The sequence below is a fragment of the Geotrypetes seraphini genome, chromosome 12 (genome assembly GCF_902459505.1).
Source record: "Geotrypetes seraphini chromosome 12, aGeoSer1.1, whole genome shotgun sequence".
Taxonomy (NCBI): domain Eukaryota; kingdom Metazoa; phylum Chordata; class Amphibia; order Gymnophiona; family Dermophiidae; genus Geotrypetes; species Geotrypetes seraphini.
The window spans coordinates 111,442,766-111,464,257 of record NC_047095.1 but is presented as its reverse complement, the minus strand read 5'-3'; the positions used below and the strand labels follow the sequence as shown (position 1 = coordinate 111,464,257).

Below are 21,492 nucleotides of genomic sequence, written 5' to 3'. Positions count from 1 at the left end.
TATATTTATTTTGCTAATAGATCACCATTTGATTTTTTTTTTTTTTTTTTGTCAAGTAAAAGCTAGTGAACCATTGCCTTACTGGGCATCTCTCCACTGCATTCCATTTCCCTCTTTTATTTCTGGCCCCGAGCCCTGCAGCTACCAGGAAGTCGTCCTTTCGGATTCTCCTTTTCCCCGTCTTTTTTTTTTTTTTAATGCTTTCTCTTGTGTGTAGGGGGTGGTGGGCGCGCGCAAGAAAGAGCCTGCCAGGTGTGGTTACTTACTCGCACGGGCCGCTGCACCTGCTGCGCGCGACACGCTCTCGCGGCTCAGCCGGTCCGACAGGTTGGCCGAGATTCCAGGCACCGGCTAATGCCAGCTGCGGCTCAGCCGGGCTCCGCTAGTCAGCAGCAGCCCCGTGGTTAGGCGGGCTGGGAATGGGGAAGTCCAACCCAAGGCAAATAAATGCAAAACTCCTCCGCGCAAGAAAAGGGATAAGAGAGAGAAAGGCAGCCATGGCGCTTATAACTCCGGGGAAACGGGCGGAGAGAGAAGGAGATTAAGGAAAGAAATGCCAAAAAAAAAAAAAAAAAAAGAGAGAGGCATGAACAGGTGGGTAAAAACCACTTCCGGTGGCTTTTTGCTTTACTTTTTACAACCCGATTTCTAGTGCACAATTCATTGCGAGCTCGAGACTTCCGTTCCCCGAGTCCGGTAAAAAAGGGGGAGCGGAAGTTAGCCCGTGAGCACAAAAGGGTGACCCCTGGTGGGCGTTTTTAGAACCTGTTAGTCCAAGCGCTGCAATGACTAGGCTGAGTAAATTGAGGGGGGAATATAAAAATTAAGGGGGGGGGGGGGGTCAGATCCCAGTCCTTATGTGATTTGAGTTGGAAACCCAAAATAGGCAAGTGGAAAAACCATGCTGAAACAAAACTAAGCCTATAGTACATTTTACAATTAAGACTTGGCAAAGTGGGGAAACAAAGATACTATGGAGAGAGAAAAGCTGGACTAAAGGGGCCGAAAGGAGTGTCAGAGTGAGAGTCTTGGACCAGGGGTAGGAAACTCCGATCCTCGAGAGCCGTATTCCTACTTATGAGGAATTTAGGAAACGTCTGAAAACACACCTGTTCCTAAAGCATCTAGACAACTGATCCTCTCTTCTCTCTCCCCTCTATAGCGATTAACTTGTTCTATTGATCACTCTCTCCTCAAAAATGGATTTCCTGTCCTATTAACCCTCTTTCTTCCTCCCCTCTTAAAATCAATCAATTTGTACCTTTTGCTTAATCTTTGTAAACCGCAGAGAACTTCACGGTATTGCGGTATATAAGCTGTTATTATTATTATTCCAGTCGAGTTTTCTGGATTTCTGCAATGAATATGCATGAGATCTATTTGCATGCACTGCTTTCAAGGCATATTCATTGGGGAAAACCCGACTGGAATACAGCTCTGGAGGACCGGAGTTCCCTACCCCTGGACTTAGACTAATAGAAGGATAGAGAAACCTCATCCATAGGAAAGAAATAGATGCAAGCAGACAGATATACAGTAACTTAAAAAAAAAAAAAAAAGTCTTTCAAGAGATGAGACACAGGGAGGTGATAAAAGCTGTTTAAATACTTAGGATGTATTAATAAACAAATCTTGCCCAAAGGCTTGGGAAGCTGTAGAATTAGAAGTCATGATATCAGGAGGCAGATTCAGAAGCAACATTGGGAACAATAGTTACAAAACTAAATCAAAGGCATGAGACATAACCTGCGTGGCGCGATTGCTAAAACCCTAACCACTTTGTTGGGTAGACTAGGCCACTTTGGCGTTTATCTGCTACGGTGTATGTAAATCACTTTGGTTGTACTCGTAGAAAGGTGGTATCAAATCTATGACCCTTTACTATGTCGCTACATAAGGTACACACATACATTTATTTATATACCACTTGTATCCTAAGTGGTTTATCATATTTCCCTATCTGTTCCGGTGGGCTCAAACTCTATCTAGTGTACCTGGGGCAACGAGGGGATTAAGTGACCTTCCCAGGGTCACAAGGAGCAGTGAGGGATTTGAACCCACAACCTCAGGGTGCTAAGGCTGAAGCTCTAACCGCTGTGTTCATCCTCATTGTTTTTAACCCCTCCCCCCCAATTTTACTAAGCCACGGTAGAGCCCTAAATGCTTCGATGCTCAATAGAATTCCTTTGAATGTCAGAGCAGTGTCGGAGCATTTGGCACCCGTGGCTTAGTAAAAGAGGTCCTTTGTGATATAGATTAAAGTGCGGGAGTTTCTGAGGACTCAAGAACGTTAGAAAAAGTATTGACCAGAAGCAAACTGTGGAGAGGTCGAGTCAGGTGGGAAACTGTAACCATGGGACACAATGAGGAATAAAAGCATGGCTGTCTCGGCCTGTCTGTGATGATCCTAGAGCTAGCGACCCTAAAAGACCACATCTATCTAGCATGGGATCTAATCTACTTCAAGGGTCTGATGCTGAAAATCTCACTATGCTGCCATCTGCCTTCAGTTAAGTTTGAAATTCTTAGATTTTTTTTTTTTTTTTTAATTTCGATTCCTATCCTATTCTCCCAGAAGCTCAGAATGGGTTACAAGTAGACATTCACAATCGTTTGAAAACAGACTAGTCACGACAACAAATAGGTTACGGTAGACAATAACATAGCTTATTCTAGAACCCAGACTGGTCATAGCGAAGAGTACTAGAAGTATATTGAGGAGGCAGTTTTTAATGGCCTGATTGGCGGAAGAGGAAGATTACATACTCATTACAGTTCTCCAGTCCACTTTAATATAGTGGCAGTTGGTCAGGAGATTTATTCCCATATACTGTATATTAACAGTTACTCATTTTTGCAGTTGAGCAACTTTGCTACAAGTCTTTAAAATGCCTAATACTTTGACCACTGCATTTCCTGGGCATCTAAGCAGTTAGCTTAGCAGGGTTTAAAAAAAACACAAAACAAGGTTAGACTAAGTTCCTAAAAGAAAAGTTCATAAACCATTATTAAGATATGCTTGGGGAAATTCCACTGCTTATTTCTAGGATAAGCAGCATAAAATGTGTTTTTCTCTTTTGGGATTTGCCAGGCTCTTGTGACCTGGGTTGGCCACAGTTAGAAACAGGATACTGGGCTTGATGGACCTTCAGTCTGTCCCAGTATGACAATGCTTATGTTCTTCTGATGTGGTAACTACTTTTTAAATTTGTAATCAAGTCCCATCTCTCTGGTGATTTTTTCCAAAGCACACTATATTATAACAAGTTAGCAGCTAAAACAGCCTACAGAAGATGCCTCAAAGTTATACATGCATCAGCGTTCCATTTTTTTTCTGTATAGTAAGGAAAGGGCAATAGATGGCTGCCCACAGAGATGATGTTGGGATCATGACTGTTAATTCACTGTTATAAAGGGGTCTTCGGTTGTCCAGCCCCTCCCCCCCCTTGAGACCCTGAGCACTGAGGGGGAAGTCCTGGGATGAGAAGGTGAAACCGGTGTTGCCAGCCAGAACAGCCTCTGTGGGAGATCAGAGACCTTAAGCTGATGGATTCATTCTAATGAATGAATTTACGTTGTCGCTGTCAGTTTTCCCGTTTGGCTTACAGGGCGGGGGCAGAAACTTTCTTGCTAATTGAATTAAAATTAATTTTTTTCATTTTTGTTATTAATTATATCACAGCATTCACTGTATGAGCCCACACAATCGGGGCACCCTATGATGGTGTGTGGCTAGAAACGTGAAATTTGGGGCCAATGTCTGTTTAAGCAATTGTACTCGCTCTGTAGAGCTTATCACCTCGACACTGAGGGCCCCTCTTTCACTATTAATATTTTATCGACATTGTGATATTTAGGAGTATAGAAAATCTTCACCCCTGTCCTGTTCTTTTCCTTTAAGCATATTTTTGTGATCTTTTAAGTACCCTTGTGCTTGAATTGGGTTTTTTATTTGTTGTTGTTTTTTTTTGACTTATAGAAACAATTAATAGTAAGAACATAAGAAGTTGCCTCTGCTGGGTCAGACCAGTGGTTCATCGTGCCCAGCAGCCCACTCCCGTGGCGGCCCATCAGGTCCATGACTTGTAAAGTGATTCTTTGTCTGAAACCCATTCATTCCCCGTTCCCCTTCTATCTATTAACCTTCATAGTCCTATCTCTACCCCTATCTGTATCCCTCAATCCCCGAGTCCTTCAGGAATTTATCCAATCCCTCTTTGAAACCCCGTAATGTACTCTGTCCTATCACATCTTCCGGAAGCGCATTCCAGGTGTCCACCACCCTCTGAGTGAAAAAAGAATTTCCTAGCATTGGTTCTGAACCTGTTCCCTTTCAATTTCTCCGAGTGCCCCCTTGTTCTTGTGGTTCCCAATAGGCTGAAGAATCTGTCCCTCTCCACCTTCTCCATGCCTTTCATGATCTTTTATGTCTCTATCATGTCTCCTCTGAGTCTCCGCTTCTCCAGTGAGAAAAGCCCCAGCCTTTCCAGCCTGTCTGCATATGAGAGGTTTTCCATACCTTTTGTCATTTTTGTTGCCTTTCTCTGAACCCTCTCAAGTATCGCCATGTAGTAGTAGTTATTATTTTGATGAAACAGGACCCAGCTATGTTTCATGAAGGGTAGTCAAATTCATCAAAAGAAACCAAGAAAAGCTTAAATTTGCACTGAAATAGTCTGCAAACCACTACTAACACATGGCATCCAGAATGATATGACAGGAGTGGAAGCGGGTGTGTGATCGCTCAAATCCCTGACGAAGCATCTTGTTGCGAAACAGGGGCCCCTGTTGGATATTTTGGAAGAATGTTTTGACTGATAGCTTTTTTCCATAGAGCAGTTTTTCCTGCTTGCTTTACTCCAGGACTACACCTGAATATCGAAGTGCTCAGATAAGTGACTTCTATTTTTGACAATTGTTGTTTGAAGAAAAGTAAAAAAATATCTAAAACTATAAGAAAATACATAAAACTATAAGAAAATTAGAAAAGAGGTTCACGCACTAATTGGGAGTTTTTCTGACCAAGGATGTGTCTGCTAGGATTAAATTCTGTTTAAAACTAGCCTGTCTATATGGGAAGCTTAAAGAGCCCCTATTAGACACTGAGGTCTTTTCTCCCTTTTTGTAAGGAAAGGTATTTTTTTTGTCCTGTATTTTGGAGGGTGCAATTTTTTGTGATTTATTTTGGGCATCCTTTTCTTGATTTTTTGGATAATCCAGAATGGTAAACCACTGAATGCAAACTTGAGCTTTTACTGTTGCCTTTGAATTTGACTGCCCTTGATAAAGGCTCATGTCAAACTTATGGCCAAGTCGGGTCCTGCTTCAATAAAATATTACATTTGCATTTTTGGTTCTTCCACACTTCTTGGACCACCTTTACTGTTTTTACATCCTGGGCTGGTTTTGCAGAAGTTATATTCCTGGGGGGTTTTTTTGCCCCCCAAAACAGGGAAGACGGGGTCCAGTTCCCACTGGTGCTCCTTGTGACCTTGGGCAGTTCACTTAACCCTCCATTGCCTCGGGTGCAAACATACATTACAAGCCCTTCACTCTAGCAACAGGGAAATACTTCATCTACCTGAATACGCTCCCCCTTGAGGTACTATTGTAATGAAAAGATATTAGCTACATTCAGATAAATAAACAGGTGTTCCCATGAGTTATAGTCTGGGTGGAATTTTAGTATTAAAATGTATGTATTTTATGAAACATACTAAGAGTACATGCACATATTTACACCTTCTGAGTGGGTGTAAATTTGTGTGGGAGAATTTGTTCACTAATGGGGATCATTATGGTAGAGGGGAGATATGACAGAGACATTTAAATACCAATTAAAATAAAAATGCACAGGAAACACGTCTCAGTTGAAAGGAAGTTCTGAAATGAGGGGGCATAGGATGAAGATGAAAGAGGACAGTAATCTAAGGCCGACTGGATCGTTCTTGGGCGATTCTTGGCCGAGTTTTGCCGAGCGACCGATTCACCACAGTTTTTACGTGCAAATGATCTGATCAGATGCACGCCCTATAGCGATCCCACAGATCACTGTAAGAGCAATTGAAACGCGTGCGCAGAGTATCCTTGGTTGGTTATTGATTCAATTTACACATGCGCTAACTCTTCGCCCTTTACTACGAAGTTAGTGGGTGGGGTTTATTCCTGCACATCACGCGACAAGCGATCCCAAAAGAAAAGGGGGAGGGTGTCTGCAGTTCCTTTTGCTGGCCCTACTAGTTGGACTTTTTAAAAAGGAATGATTTGTGACCGACGCAGTGAATTAGATTTTGTGTAGCCAGACTATGGACGTTTTGCGGAACAGAACACGCTTTAAAAACCACAGGCTTGCAATGCGCATTTTACAGAATATATAAAAGTCATGAATTCTTATTTTACAGTTTTATTTTTCATTTTAATGGTTGTTTTATATAGGGTTGTAATCTTGATACTGATATTTCTGGGCAGGACAGTTGGAAAGGATAGTACGCAACTGATCGTCAGCAGGCGCTTCTTTTTGGATCAGCAAACCCAATCGGGGTTTCTTCTTCTGCTTCCGATCGCTTCCTACTTTTGCATGCCCTCTGCCCTCATGTGCATGGGTGTGTCGGATCCGTTAGGAGATTGATCGGGAAGCTGTTTAGTGAATCGGGTCGGGGTCAGGATCGTAAGGTTTAGTGAATCTAGCCCTAAGTAAATACTTCTTTATGGAAAAGGGGAGGATGCACAGAATGGCCTCCAAGTGGAGGTGGTGGAGATGAAGACTATCCGATTTAAAAAAAAAAGAATGGTGCAAGCACCTAGGATCTCTAAGAGAAAAGAAAGGATAGTAAATGGGGAGTGGTTGGCGCAGGGGTTAGAGCTACAGCCTCGGTACCCTGAGGCTGTGGGTTCGAATCCCTCGCTGCTCCTCGTGACCTTGGGCAAGTCGCTTAATCCCCTCATTGCCCCACATACACTAGATAGTTTGAGCCCGCCGGGACAGATAGGGAAATATGAATGTAAACCACTTAGGATATAAGTGGTATATAAATAATAAAATAAATAAATGGTATGGTTAGGCAGACTGGATAGGCCAAATGGTTTTTATTTGGCGTCATTTTTTGTGTTTCTATTGTATAAGCCTATTCTATAAAGGCAAGAAGCACCTATGTCACCTTTTGTAGTACAGGTACCTTTTTAGACTTATTTTATAAAAATATATCTCCTATGAGGGCAATTTTAGAAGTAAAACATTGTGCGGTGATAAAACTGTGCATCCAATATGCACACAAAGTCATATGCATACAATCTGTACACGTAGAATTTTCTGACCTAGTAGTGGTGTTCTTTGGGCCAAAGCTGGAGAGGTGTTTGAATTTGTTCAAATATTTTTTAGTAAAATGACCCAGAAAATTTGTAAAGGGTAAAGAGCCACCTAAACTCTGGGGAGACGTATTCAGAACAGAAGTATATACGCTTTTGAAAATTCACAGACAACTATACAGGGCAAGTAGAGGAGTAGCCTACTGGTTAGAGCATCAGGTAGCCATTGGAGAGACCCACTAACATTCCTCATAGTCGTGGGCAAGTCCAAGTCCAATTAACCCTCTACTGCCAGGGCTGCCCAAGTCCAGTCCTCGAGATCTACTGGCAGGCCAGGTTTTCAGGATATCCACAAGGAATATGCATGAGACAAGAGATTTGCATACCAAGAAGGCAGTGCAGGCAAATCTCTCTCATGCATATTCATTGTGGATATCCTGAAAACCTGGACTGCCAGTAGATCTCGAGGACCGGACTTGGGCAGCCCTGCTCTACTGCATCATCTATAGCCTGACAGGAAAAAACCTACTCTACCTGACATTAACTTGCTACTATTACAAAGGTGTGAGCAAAATACAATAAATGAAAGTGTGGGTGTACTATTGACGTGAGCTTAATTATAGCTAGGTGCCATCGACTCGTGCTTAAGTCCTTGCAGCTTGATAAAGTACAGATCTAAAAATAGATTGGTTTTGTGCTAGTCCAGTAAGGGCCTCAAGTGTCATCCCCCATGGTTGTTTTCAACATGTCCAGCCATCTGATTGCGGGCTGCCCTCTTCGCATGGTTCCTTTGATCTTACCAAACTTAATGTCCTTCTCCAATGATCTTTCTCTTCTGACAGTGTGACCAAAATAAGACAACTAGAGGATAATAATAATAATAATAATAACTTTATTCTTGTATACCGCAATACCACAAGCAGTTCAGAGCGGTTTACAGGGTAAGAGACTGTACATTTACAGCGAAGTTACATCGAAGTTACAGCATATTGGAAACAGTTCAGAGCGATTTAAACAATGCAGGTGTAGAGAATTAATTAACAATTATATGGTATAGACCGGTGGCAAATGCAAAGTGAACCAATCACTGTTGCTTGGGGGGTGCCAACCGGGGTGAAGGAGAGGGAAGGGTAGGGAGGAAGATGAAGTGGGGTGTTATTTTGGGTAGGGAGGGTGGGGGTTAGAGGAATTTGTCAAAGAGGTATGTTTTGAGATGACACGGGGGACAAACTCAATTTCCCCATCCCGTCCCTGCAAGTTTTGTTGCCGTCCCTGTTTCATTCCTGTAAACCCTGCCTTAACCGCACATGTCTCGAACACTTCTGATTTTTAAAGTGTTTGAGGCTTGTGCAGATGAGGACAGAGCTTGCAGGGAAGGGGTAGGGACAGGAAAAGAACTCGCCGGAATGGGAAAATGAGTTCTCGCGGGGACGGGGAAAAATTTGTCCCCGTGTCATTCTCTAGTTGTAATTTCATCATTTGGCTTTGAGTGGTCTAGCCGGTTTGATCTCTCCCAGAATTGATAGCTCTTCTGGCGGTTCACGGCATGCATAAAATTCTTCTCCAGCACCCGAGCTCAAATGAGTCAATCTTCTTTCTGTCTTGTTTCTGTAGTGTTTAGCTTTCCCGTCCGTAATTGACCACTGAGAAAATGAGTGCTATTTCCTTGCATTTGAATACTTTGTCAAGAGCCTTCATTGAAGAGCGACCAGAGTATTTCCTGCCTGCTGGTTGCTGCTTTGTTTACAAAAGAGCCCAGGAGATTGAAATCCTTTACAACTTCTATCGCCTTCAAGCTCAGATTCTTCATCGTGTTCATGATCTTCGTCTTGTTTATGTTCCGTTCTAATTCCATGTTATGACTTTTGACTTTGACTTTTCTCAGTAGATTACAGAGCATGTCTTTGCTGCCTTGTATCATCTGCATAGCGCAGGCTGTTTATATCTTGGCCACCACCTTCTCTTCCAAATTTGCTTTTCTGAAAATGGCTTCACCGTAAAGGTTAAACAGGTAGGGTGACAAGATGCATCCTTGCCCGATGCCATGTTTTATTGGAAACCATTCGCTGTTGCCATATTCTGCTCTCACTGCAGCTTCATGATTTTCGTAGAGGCTCTTTATCAGCCGAGTTATGTGCTTGGGTAGTCCCATGAGTGAAAAAGGCCACATGCACATATATGTGAGAAAAAGAAAATAAAAAGACTCACCTATGAGGAAAAGCTAAAGAGGCTAGGATGAAACTTAAAGACGAGAAAAGCTGAGAGGAGATATGATAAAAGTCTATAAAATCATGAATAAAATGGAATGGGAAGATGTAAATTGCTTGTTTACTCTTTCCAAAGCAGTACTAGGGTGAACGCAATGAAGTTACTAAATAGTACATTTATAACAAATTGGAGAAAATATTTCTTCACTCAATGTGTATTTCAACTCTGGAATTTATTACCAGAGAATGTGATAACAGCAGTTAGCTTAGCAGGGTGTAAAAAAGGTTTGGATAGGTTCCAAAAAGTTCAAAAACCATTATTAAGGTGGAGTTGAGGAAAACCCATTGCTTAGTCCTAAGATAAGCAGCATGAAATCTATTGTGCTCTCTTGGGTTTGCCAGGTACTTGCGACTTGGATTGACTGATCTTGGAAACAGGAAGCTGAGCTTGAAGGACCTTTGGTCTGTCTCGCTATGGGAATACTTATGGGTTCCCATTGGCAGGCTCCAGCAATTTTCGGCACAGCTACAAACCTCTGCCAGCAGGGCTTAGGGGCTCCCACTGGCAGCTGCTTCTGTTCTTTGTCACCCTTGTGGCCTTTGATCCTTCCTCTGCCAGTGGGGAATGGGGTTCCTGTCGGTAACTGCTTCTCCTTTTCACCCTAGTGGTGGCTCTCCTCTCTTCCCCTGCTGGCAGAGCTTAAGAGGTCACCGAATTCAGTGTTTCACAGTGAGACGGTGAAATGCCATGATTTCAGGGAACGTGAGACCATTGACAACTGTGAGATCACAGATATGTCTGTCAGTGACTCCTGCCTGAGAATGGTATGGGTTTTTTTTTTAACCAAAGGATCAAAGATTTGTTCTTGGCATTTTGGCTGAGAATGAGAACCTGTACAAAGTGGGCGTTTAATGCCCAACCACTTGTCTGCACTGGGGAAGAAGTTTATAATCATTACCAAAACAGAAGTACTAAAAGTCCTGCTAAAACAAAATAATCAATATCTTAGGCAGTGAAAGGGGCAGTGGGAATCAGCACCCCAGGGGATGATGGGGTCAGTGAAGATCTACCATCTTTAGGGAAGCAATGGATTTTTATATCCTGGATAATGAACTCTGGAGCTGTTGTTGCCCCTTATACAGGCTCAGGTTTCCCCCATGCCTGGTATTCCTCAGGTCACACAGAGTTTTTAAAGTTAGGTCTGGTTATGGGCACACCTCTCTGCCCTTGCTGCTTTTTTATCTTCTGTTTACTTTTCCTGCATTACGCAGATTCACGTCTGCTGGGTGGAAAAGACAGGGTTCCAGAATAATGCTGCGGCTGATGGAAGGTTCAGTCTGACCAGGAATGGAGGAGGGTGTTGCTGGAAACACCTCAATCGCAACTAAAGGTAGCAATATTTAGGGTGTGTGGTGTCACTGCGCCCAGGGGCTGTGCCCGTGGAGACTTTGGTTGTTTGCAGCATGTGTAAATTGAGTGTATGTGCGACTAGCTGTTTCAAACTTTTGTCTGATGCTGCTCAACTTTGTGTGACTGCAAATGTTTCCAGTACTGGTCACCGTACCTCAAGAAAGACATGACAATACTTCAGGGAGTCCAGAGAAGAGCAACTAAGTTGGTAAGAGGTATGGAAAACCTTTCATACACTGATAGGTTAGATAAGCTGGGGCTTTTCTCCCTGGAAAAGCGGAGACTTAGAGGAGACATGATAGAAACCTTCAAAATCTTGAAAGGCATAGAGAAGGTAGACAGGGACAGATTCTTCAGACTGAGGGGAGCCACAAATACAAGGGGGCACTCGGAGAAATTGAAAGGGGACAGGTTTAGAACAAATGCTAGGAAGTTCTTCTTTACTCAGAGGGTGGTGGACACATGGAACGCGTTCCCGGAGGCTGTGATAGGGCAGGACAAGCTACAAGGGTTCAAAGAAGGTTTGGATGAATACCTACAGGATAAGGGGATTGAGGGGTACAGATAGACATAGAGATAGGTATAGGAAAGGCAGGGACAGATAGACATAAAGATAGGTACAGGAAAGACAGGGACACTAAACAGGTCGTGGACCTGATGGGCCGCTGCGGGTGCGGGCTGCTGGGCGCGATGGACCTCTGGTCTGATCCAGCGGAGGCAACTCTTATGTTCTTATGTGTCACTGCGGAGCCGTGTAAGTCAAGTTACAACATCAATGAGGGGTTTTGTGGTGACTCCAACTATTTGCAGTGGTGTCGCTGCATATTTGTGCTTCTATTTCACATCCACATTTCCAATTTTTAATTCGAGGCAGCTTACAGTGTGTGGGTTTTTTTTTTGTTTGTTTGTTTGTTTTGGGGGGGGTTCAGTTTCAGACCTGTATGTGACTCTAGTTGTTCTCAGTGTTGTGAGTTGTGTGTAAAATAACTCCAACTCTTTTCGGCTCTACATGTCACTTTGGAGTTAAGTGAGTATGTCTGTGGCTTTTGTGTATTTTTGTGACCCTGGTTTTCTCCTACGTTGTTTCCAATGTTACTAAACTAAACTAAACTAAGCCTTAAGTTTATATATCGCATCATCTCCACGGAAGTGGAGCTCGGCACGGTTTACAAGCTTAAAAAATATAAGAAGAGACAGGGGAAAGATTTACATGAGCATATATAGTGAGGGAAGAGAAAGGGGGGGAAAATAGTGTTATATATTAGAGAAAAGCCAGGTTTTCAGTTGTTTGCAGAATAATTGAAGGGAGCCCAGGTTCCGCAGTGGGATAGTGAGGTTGTTCCAAAGACCTGTGATTTTGAAGAGAAGGGATTTTCCCAGTTTACCTGCATAGAGAATACCGTGTAGAGAGGGGAAGGATAGTTTATGTCTGTGGGAGAATCTGGTGGAAGCAGGCCTCAAGGTGTTAAAGGATAGTGGGATTAGGGGAGGAAGGATGCTGTGAATGTTAATAGGGAACTCTGTGTTGTGTATATCTGCTGTAGGTATTGGGACACTTTACTCAGTGAGACCTTGTAGGGATACAAAGCTTATCATAAGTCTCCAGGATCTCTCCAATACATTCCAAGGCTGTCTGCCCTTCCAATAGAAGGACCCTAGTTTTCAGTCTTGGAGTAGTGGATTCAGCAAGGCATTTATGGTAAACTCCACAAGTACTTTGGTGGGATTTTACAGATTTACAACCCAGGGCGTACATTAAGATCTGAGAAACGTATATTGTTGGATATTGGAACAAGGGGTTATGCAATTATGTGAATACAGCAAAATCTTACATAGAGAGCCAGTGCTGTTTAGCACCTCTTCACATCGGGACAGGCAGTCCCGCTGCTGCCCGACCCAGCCAGCTGAGAGGGTCCTTTGGGGAGCCTTAAACTTCGGACCAGCCGTGAGGGAGCCTGTAGCCAGTGCTGTTTAGCACCTCTTCACATCGGGACAGGCAGTCCCGCTGCTGCCCGACCCAGCCAGCTGAGAGGGTCCTTCGGGGAGCCTTAAACTTCGGACCAGCTGCGGTACGCGGCCCCGGGTCGTGAGCCCCGGGTCGTGAGCTGAAGGGGCGTGGCTAAATGGGCTTGCCCCTTTTGAGCCCCTTCGGAGCCCAAGAGGAGTAGGGAGTAGGGTTATCTACTCCTCAATATGGGCAAGAGGAAGGCCAAAGCAATACTATCTGCTGGAACAACGGGCCTGATGGATCGCCACCTTATGGTTCCCACTCTGCCACATGCTGAAGAACAGGTAACTCCTAATATTCAAGCTGTCTCTCTATCCTCAGGGGAACCAACACCACCTCCTCAACCATTATATTCCCTATGGTTAGAAGAATCTCCCTCCCTTTTTAAGGAGGGATTAATTTCTTCTTCCCCTCAATCATCCTTGTTATCTGGACTGGAGGTTTCTGGACAATCCTTGGGGCAAGCTAAAGAACTAATCCCAGTGCAGATGACTACTGGGCAAGACTCGGACGTTCTCCCCAGGGATAAAGTGATCACTCTAAATAATGTTTGGCTTAGCATTAATAGAATAGAGTCATCATCATTACAAAAGACTGTTATGAATTTATGTCAATTTTCATCTGATGCAACAGTTAAAATTAAAGAGCAAGATATTAAAATTGGAGAAACAGCTGTGAAGTTTGAAAAATTAGACCAGGCAGTAGCTACCTTACAAGCTAGTGCTGTTTCTAATATAAAGGATAGTATGATGATACATGCTAAATTAGAAAAAATGGAAAACTCTATCAGGGGTAAAAATCTTCGCTTATTAAATTTTCCAATCACACATTATCTGTCCCCGATGGAACTCTTGAGAATGTATTTGAAAGATATATTACATTATACTAAAGTGGAGACCTTTGAGAATGATAATCTCTATTACATCTCAAGAGACTCTAAAGAAAGGGCAGATGAAGGTGAAATGGATAAAATAGTGTCACTTGATAGTTTGAATGTGTCACAGTTTTTGGAATCATCTAAAGATACAATAGATAAGTGAGCAACTCTTCTCGTGACCTTTAAGACAGAGCTTGAAAAACAAGATATTTTAAAATTATATTTTTTGAAAAAACAAGAGATGTTTTGCGGTCAACGGGTGATAATGTTTCCGGATGTCTCTAAACAGACTCAGTTCAAAAGGAAACAGTTCCTTCAGCTAAAGCCTAAAGTTTTGGCAGATGGAGCTACTTTCTTTTTGAAATTTCCATGCAAATGCCTTATCTCGTATGGTAGTGATAAATATGTGTTTTATGATCCAGTCCAGTTAGAAGACTTTATTAAAGAGAAACCATTGTTGAAAGTTTAATTTCAAATACTGATTTTACTTTTGGAGGATGTTGTATAGATGTATAAAATGCCAGTTGCCTGTCCCTAGATAAGTAGACAGAAAGATTTGATGTTTTATTTTAAAATACTGGCGACCAGTGATAATGTGGACTAGGACATGGTTGAATTATTGCCTAATATGTTTTGTTGTTCTTTATATGGAATTTGTAATTTTTGTGATCATTCATGAATATTTGTTATTAAGATATAACGAATAATCAAATAAATAAATAAATAAATAAATTTAAAAAAATCTTACATAGAAACATGATGGGAGATAAAGGCCAAATAGCCCATCTAGTCTGCCCGTCCACAGTAACTGTTCTCTTCCTCTCTCTTAGAGATCCCATTTGCCTATCTCACGCCTTCTTGAATTCAGACAAAGTCTCTGTCTCCACCACTTCTTCTGGGAGACTGTTCCACGCATCTACCACTCTTTCTGTAAAAAGTATTTCCTTAGATTATTTCGGAGCCTATCACCTCTTAACTCCATCCTATGCCCTCTCATTCCAGTGCTTCCTTTCAATTGAAAGAGACTCGACTCATGCACATTTATGCTATGTAGGTACTTAAACGTCTCTGATCATATCTCCTCTCTCCCACCTTTCCTCTAAAGTATACATATTAAGATCTTTAAGTCTCTCCCCATACACCTTGTTTCGAAGACCACGCACCATTTTAGTAGCTGACCTCTGGACCGACTCCATACTTTTTATATCTTTTTGAATATGCGGTCTCCAGAATTGTATACAATATTCTAAATGAGGGCTCACCAGTCTTATACAGGAGCATCAATACCTCCTTTTTCCTTCTAGCTATACCTCTTCCTATGCACTCTAGTATCCTAGCATCCTTCTAGCTTTCACCGTCACTTTTTCAACTTGTTTGTCCACCTTAAGATAATCACATACAATCACACCCAAATCCCGCTCTTTCATGCACAAAAGTGCTTTACCCCCTAAACTGTACCGTTCCTTTGGATTTTTGCATCCCAAAAGCATGACTTTGCATTTCTTAGCATTACATTTTAGCTGCCAAATTTCAGACCATTCTTCAAACTTCGTTAGGTCTTTTTTCATGTTATTCACACCATCTATTTTGGTATCATCTGGTAACATCCCTTTCCTCAAAGAGATCTCCATTGACCACTACCCTCTGTCATCTTCCACTTAACCAGTTCCTGACTCAGCCCGTCACTTTGGGGCCCTTCCCAAGACCACTCGATTTATTTGACATCTGTGTGGTACACTGTCAAAGGCTTTGCTAAAATCTAAATACACCACATCTAGAACTTTCACTCCCTCTACCCAATTCTCTAGTGAACCCAGTTATGTTCAATTCAGATATTCCTACGCACTTTCTACAATCTTTAATCTCTCATTACTATTTTTAATCTCTTGTTTAATTTTATTGTTAACTGGCCAGATATTTGTTTGATGGTCGGGATATTAAGAACTAATAAACTTGGAAACTTGAAAGAAATTGATCAGATTTGTCTGACAATTCCTACCTCTAGTGAATCCATGTTGCCTCTGGTCCTGTAATCCACAGGATTCCAGAAACATCACCATTCTCTGTTTTAGAAGCGTTTCCATTAATTTGCTTACCACATAAGTCAAGCTTACTGGCCTGTGATTCCCTACTTCTTCTTAACTTCTACTTTTGTGTAGAGGGACCATATCCGCTCTTCTCCAGTCCTCTAGTACTACTCCCAACTCTAGAGAAGCATTGAAAAGGTTAGTCAGCGGAGCTACCAGAACTTCCCTAAGTTCGTTCAGCACCCTCAGATGTACACCATCCAGCCCCATCGCTTTATCTACCTTTAATTTAGCTAGCTCCTCATGAAATTAACCCTCTGAAAATTGATCGGGGTCTACCACTCCACATCCCTATTCACATTAATCTTCTGCGATCCTGCTCCCGGATTTTCAGCCGTGAATATAGAACAGAAATATTTGTTAAACAATTCAGCCTTCACTTTTGAGTCTTACAATGCCACATTTGTACTTCTTCCTATCAGTGATATATCTAAAATATGTTTTGTCTCCCCATTTTACTGAGTTAGCTATTTTTTTTTTCTTCCATTTGTATCCTTGCTTTCCTGACTTCTCGACCAGCCTCTCTCAACTTTTCCAGATATTTTTGCCTGTCTTCTCTTTCTGCGATTTTTTGTAGTTTATGAAAGCTAACCTCTTATTCCTTACCATCTCAGCTACTACTTTTGAGAACCAAAGCGGTCTTCTTTTCCTTCTCTTATTGCTGGTCCAGTTTTGTGGAACGGTATTCCTGGAAATTTGTGCTTCTGTGAGAATGTTTGGTTTTAAGAAGTTATTGAAAACATATCTTTTTGTCCAGACATTTCATTGTAGCAAGGGTTGATTATACTTTGCAAGGCTTGCATATTAAATCATTCATTAAGATGTTCTGTTTAAATTTACTGATGTAATTGATGGCTCTTGAATTTTATACATGTCTATTGATGACTGTGTATGTTTTATTGTAAGCCGCCTAGATTTTGGGCAGTTAATAAATCTTTTAAATAAATAACTAGGTTCTGTTTGGAATTGGCGGTTAATAAAAGCATAGTGTGTTCATTCTGCTTCCCCTCAATATATCTCCTCGCTTCTCTCTCCTTAAACACCCCCCCAGAGACCTCCGTTCCTCAGATAAGTCACTCTTAACCTTACCCTTCTCCACTGCCAATTCCAGACTTTGTTCCTTTCATCTAGCTGTCCCCTATGCCTGGAATAAATTATCCAAGTTTGTCCGTCAAGCCCCTTCCCTGGTTTAAAAGCAGACTGAATTTGTCTTCTTATGAAACATCTTTCTCGGATGACTCATTCTGTTGTGCTGCAGGAGCTGCACTTCAAGTTTCTTTTGCGGCTGCATGTATCACCATTTCGGGCCTATGTCTCTGGCTATGCCTCTCATGCTCGGTGTCCTAAGTGCCAGTCCACCCCTGCAGGCTTGCTTCATATGTTTTGGTCTTGTGACCGCATTCAAACGTTCTGGTCTTTTGTAGCACTGTACTTGCAGTCTGCTCTGCGTAAGCAGATTCCTTTGAGGGCGGACGTTCTGCTCTTCTCAGGTGGTTCATTTGGGCTTGTCTAGAGGGGGTAACATGTTATTGCAAAAGGCCTCCTTATTGGGCCAGAAATGTATCCTTCTGTTGTGGCGCCAAGCTAAAGGGCCTACCCTTACTATGTGGAGAAATGAATTTGTTTACTTTGTTGAAATTTGAATATCTGAATGTTCGGAGGGGCGGTCCTGGGCCGTGGAGGAAATTTAGGAGAATATGGGCTCTCGTTTGGGAGGGATTGTCCCCTAGAGCTAGAAGTTCTTTATTGAACTTTTGACACTGGAGTGCGGGGGGGGGGGAGGGTTAGGGGGGTTCTGTTTGGGGGAGTTGGTTTCCGTGGGTCTTCGTGAAGGAATAACGCGAACGACCTGACTGTTACTGTTATTTCCTCTTGTTTGCAGTTGTTGGTTTGTTGTTGTATTGATTGTATTTTTTTTAAAAAACCCCAAAACTTAATAAAAATGATGTTAAAAAAAAGCAGACTGAAAACCCACCTTTTTGATATAGCTTTCAATTCTTAACCCTACTCCTCTGCCCTCCAACCCAGCCAGCTGATTAACCATTCCCCTTAACTGTATCCATGACATCTTGTTTGTTTGTTTTGCCTGTTTAGATTTTAAGCTCTTTCAAGCAGGGACTGTTTTCTTACTCTTTGTGACTCTGTACAGCGCTGCGTGCGTGTGGTAACGCTATAGAAATAATTAATAGTAGTGGTAGATTAGAAGATATTGAATGCTACTGGAGGGAAGAGAATCAGAAGGGAAAGAAGGCAGAATAGCATGGCAGTTATGGTTGTAAAGGAGAAAACATTTCACAATTTTTCCACTTTTTGAGGAAAAACTACCCTCTTCTGAGCTTTGAAAAAAATGCCACCATCAAACAAGATTCCAGTAAGATTCTACTTGCAGCCATTGAACACTGTTAAAATATACAGGGTGGCCACAAAAACACTCCTTGATTTTAAATGGTTACAAAATCAAAACTTATTGGAATATGTTTATAAATAAGGTGACAGCAAGTACAAGTCCCAAAAAGCACGGTTAGCGAGATCTTATCGCTTGTGCTTTCACCCTTATATAAGCTGCAGCTGGTGCAGAAGTTACAACCTTCGGACAATGCAACGCAACAAAATGACCAGGTGTTCCTCAAGAGGCCCCCGAGATCACTGGACATTAGGGTACGTGAAGACAAGAGTATGTATGTACCTCCACCACCCGCAACTATGGATGATCTGCAGGAACGGATCACTGAAGCTATAAACGCGATCACGCCAGATATGCTTCAGAGAGTCTGGTCCGAGCTCGATTATTGCATCGATGTTTGCCGAGTAACAGGTGGGGCGCACATCGAGTATATGCAATCAGATACCATATGAAACTTTTATGAGTTGATGAAACTGTAGCCTCAAAGGTGAGAGAATATTCCAATAAATCTTGGTTTTGTAACCATTTAAAATCAAGGAATGTTTTTGTGGGTTCCCAGTATAATGTAGGGTTTGGATAGGTTAAAAGTAGTGCCTCTGAAATGGAAGCTGGATTCCTAGAATACTAGCAAATGTAAGAGCCGTGACATTCTGTGCCTTTGGTAATTGCAATCTCCGAATTTCATTCTTTGATTCTATCTGAGATCTGTATTATTTGTTAGCATTCTGACATTTGTGGGCAGGTATTTGTCCGTGGCTTGATGACGGGAGTTACCCGAGGCTTCATTCCAGTGCAGACACGTTATACCTGTTGAGAGGCTCATGGGAGATGTGATTTCTCAGCTAAAAAAGACAGAGATTCATACTGAGACTTAAATTGGTCAGCCAGTCCTTGTTCTAGTGCCAGCGGTTATTCTAGTACTATCTCGATACTACTGTGGTAATTGTCCAACAATTTCGTTCCTCGTTATCTCTCTTACTCTGTTATCGTACTCCAGGATTTCACCTCTGAATCTGCTAACTATGCCTTTTCTTTGCTTTTCTTTCACAGAGGCTGAACAAGGACACAGAGATTTCCTGGCTGTTTCTGGCTCCAGATAAGGAACTTTCCAAGTGTCTGAGGAGGAGAAGGATTCCAGGGACAGCAGCAGTATTGGCAGTGCCATGGCTAAGAAGGAAAATGCCACAATTGGTGACAGAGGTGCCACAAATGAAGAGAATGCCAAGAGCAGCAGCGCTGGCGCCACAGTTGAAGAGGATGCCAGAAGCTGTGTCATGAAGGAAGAAACAGTCAATAGCAACAGCTGTGTTGGTGCTACGGCAAACGACGATGCCAGCAGTTGTGACGGCACCGAGTGCATAATTTGCTTCACACAGTACGACAACGTCTTCAAGCTGCCAAAAGTGCTGCAGTGTGGTCACACCTTCTGCTTGGAGTGCTTGGCGCGTATTAACATCTCTTCTGAAGAGGTCAACTCCGTCACGTGCCCCATCTGTCGCAATGCCACCCGCCTGCCCACAAGGAAAGGGCTTCCGGCACTGGACAACGACACAAGCATTCTTAGTCAGCTGTCTGGGGACTCGGAACTGGGCTCGGTCCATTTCAGTCGCAAGAAAGGACTACTGTATATGAAAGACAAGAGCACGTCCGTTCGACACCACCTGCCCAAACCACTACAGGTCAGCTCGGTGAGCCTGAGCCTGGATGTGGGGCGGCCTGCTCCCCGAAGCAGGGTCCCCATGGGCTGTGTCCGGGGCAGCTGGCTGTTTTATATTGCTGTGACCATCGCAGTCATTCTTACGCTGGGTCTGGTCATGTCTGGGATCTATATCTTCTTCCTGCTTCCCTATAAATATCCAGGAGGCAGCAGCCCAGCAATTGTCCACATTGGAAATAGCAGCATGATGCAAGGAGATGGGAATGCCACAACCCTACAGCACATGTGACCAAGGGATTAGGACTGAAATGAAGAATGACTTATAGGAGGCACTGACACCTACCGAGTAGAAAAAGACTTACGCCAGCAATAGTTGGAGCTGAGCAAGATGACTCTGTGGTGGGTTGCTGGGTTTGGGATTGTCCCTCTGCCATGAGCAAGGCTATGATGGCATTGGCCAAAAGATCACTTGGATATAGACTATGCAATACAATATAGTGTCTTATATACCGCAGTTCTCTACAAGGAATCGATGCGGTTATACTATTATGCAAAAGAACATGCAGGGATATGCACTGGATCTAGAGTGTATCGATTGTGGGAAAGGGGTGGGTGGGGTTGGGATGGTGGCCAAGGCCTCTGAGTGCTATCTAAGGAGAGGCACTGGAGGAGTTGAAAGGTCAAAAAACAAAGCACAGGCCCTTTGTGCGGTAATGTGTTTTGGGAGAGGGGCAAATATAAACACCAGCCCTCGGGCACTGCATGATGTGCCACTGCCATCATGGGCAAGGCGTGCTTAGAAATTATTGAGGTAATATTTAAATACTTGGCCCACTGTGGGTGTTTCTAAACTGGATAGTCAGTGTTGGGCCATGCCTAGATACTGGCACCAAAACCATCGGATGTTATCTGAGTACCACTGACATTCAGTGCCAATACCGGATGAGTTATCCAAGCAATTAGGACAACTATGGCTCCGGCCTAACTTGTCCAGATAGTTAACAGGGTACGGGTGCTGGCGGTACCCATGTAACTACTGGATCCACCTTAGCTCTGTTCCTGGACTGCTCTGGCACCAACTGGAATGTGTCGAAGCAGTTAGATATGATATTCAGTAGTGTGACGGTTGTTAAGGCTGAGTGGTTAAGATGATGGACCAAAAATTCATTGAGGTCTCCTTGTGCAGGTTCAAATCCTGCTGACTACAGGGCTGCTCATTCATCTAATTAGTAGAGTGCTCGCAGGAGGGGAGGAGTAGCCTAATGATTTAGTACAGGGGGGGCTAAGAATCTGAGGAGCTGCAGCTGTGACTCTGGGCAAGTCACTTATCTTCCTTTGCCCCAGGTACAAAAACTGAGATTGTGAGCCCACCAGAGATAGAAAAAAAATGCCCGTATATAATACATGAAAACCGCTTTGGTTGTATCATAGAAAGGTGGTATATCAAATCCATGATCCTTTTACTCCCATTATTTAGTTACTTAGGGTTACCAGAGATCTGGATTTCTCTGGACATGTCCTCCTTTTGAGGACATG

The 21,492-nt window shown here is 42.8% G+C and overlaps 1 protein-coding gene across 1 annotated transcript; it reads left to right on the top strand.

Moving 5' to 3' along the window:
- The first annotated feature begins 219 nt into the window (after positions 1–219).
- On the top strand, positions 220–20,552 carry LOC117346786 (RING finger protein 225-like). The gene is made up of 2 exons (XM_033916878.1): positions 220–594; positions 19,350–20,552. The coding sequence occupies exon 2, from the start codon at positions 19,463–19,465 to the stop codon at positions 20,243–20,245; it is 783 nt and encodes a 260-aa protein (XP_033772769.1). The 5' UTR covers positions 220–594; positions 19,350–19,462; the 3' UTR covers positions 20,246–20,552.
- The last annotated feature ends 940 nt before the right edge of the window (positions 20,553–21,492 follow it).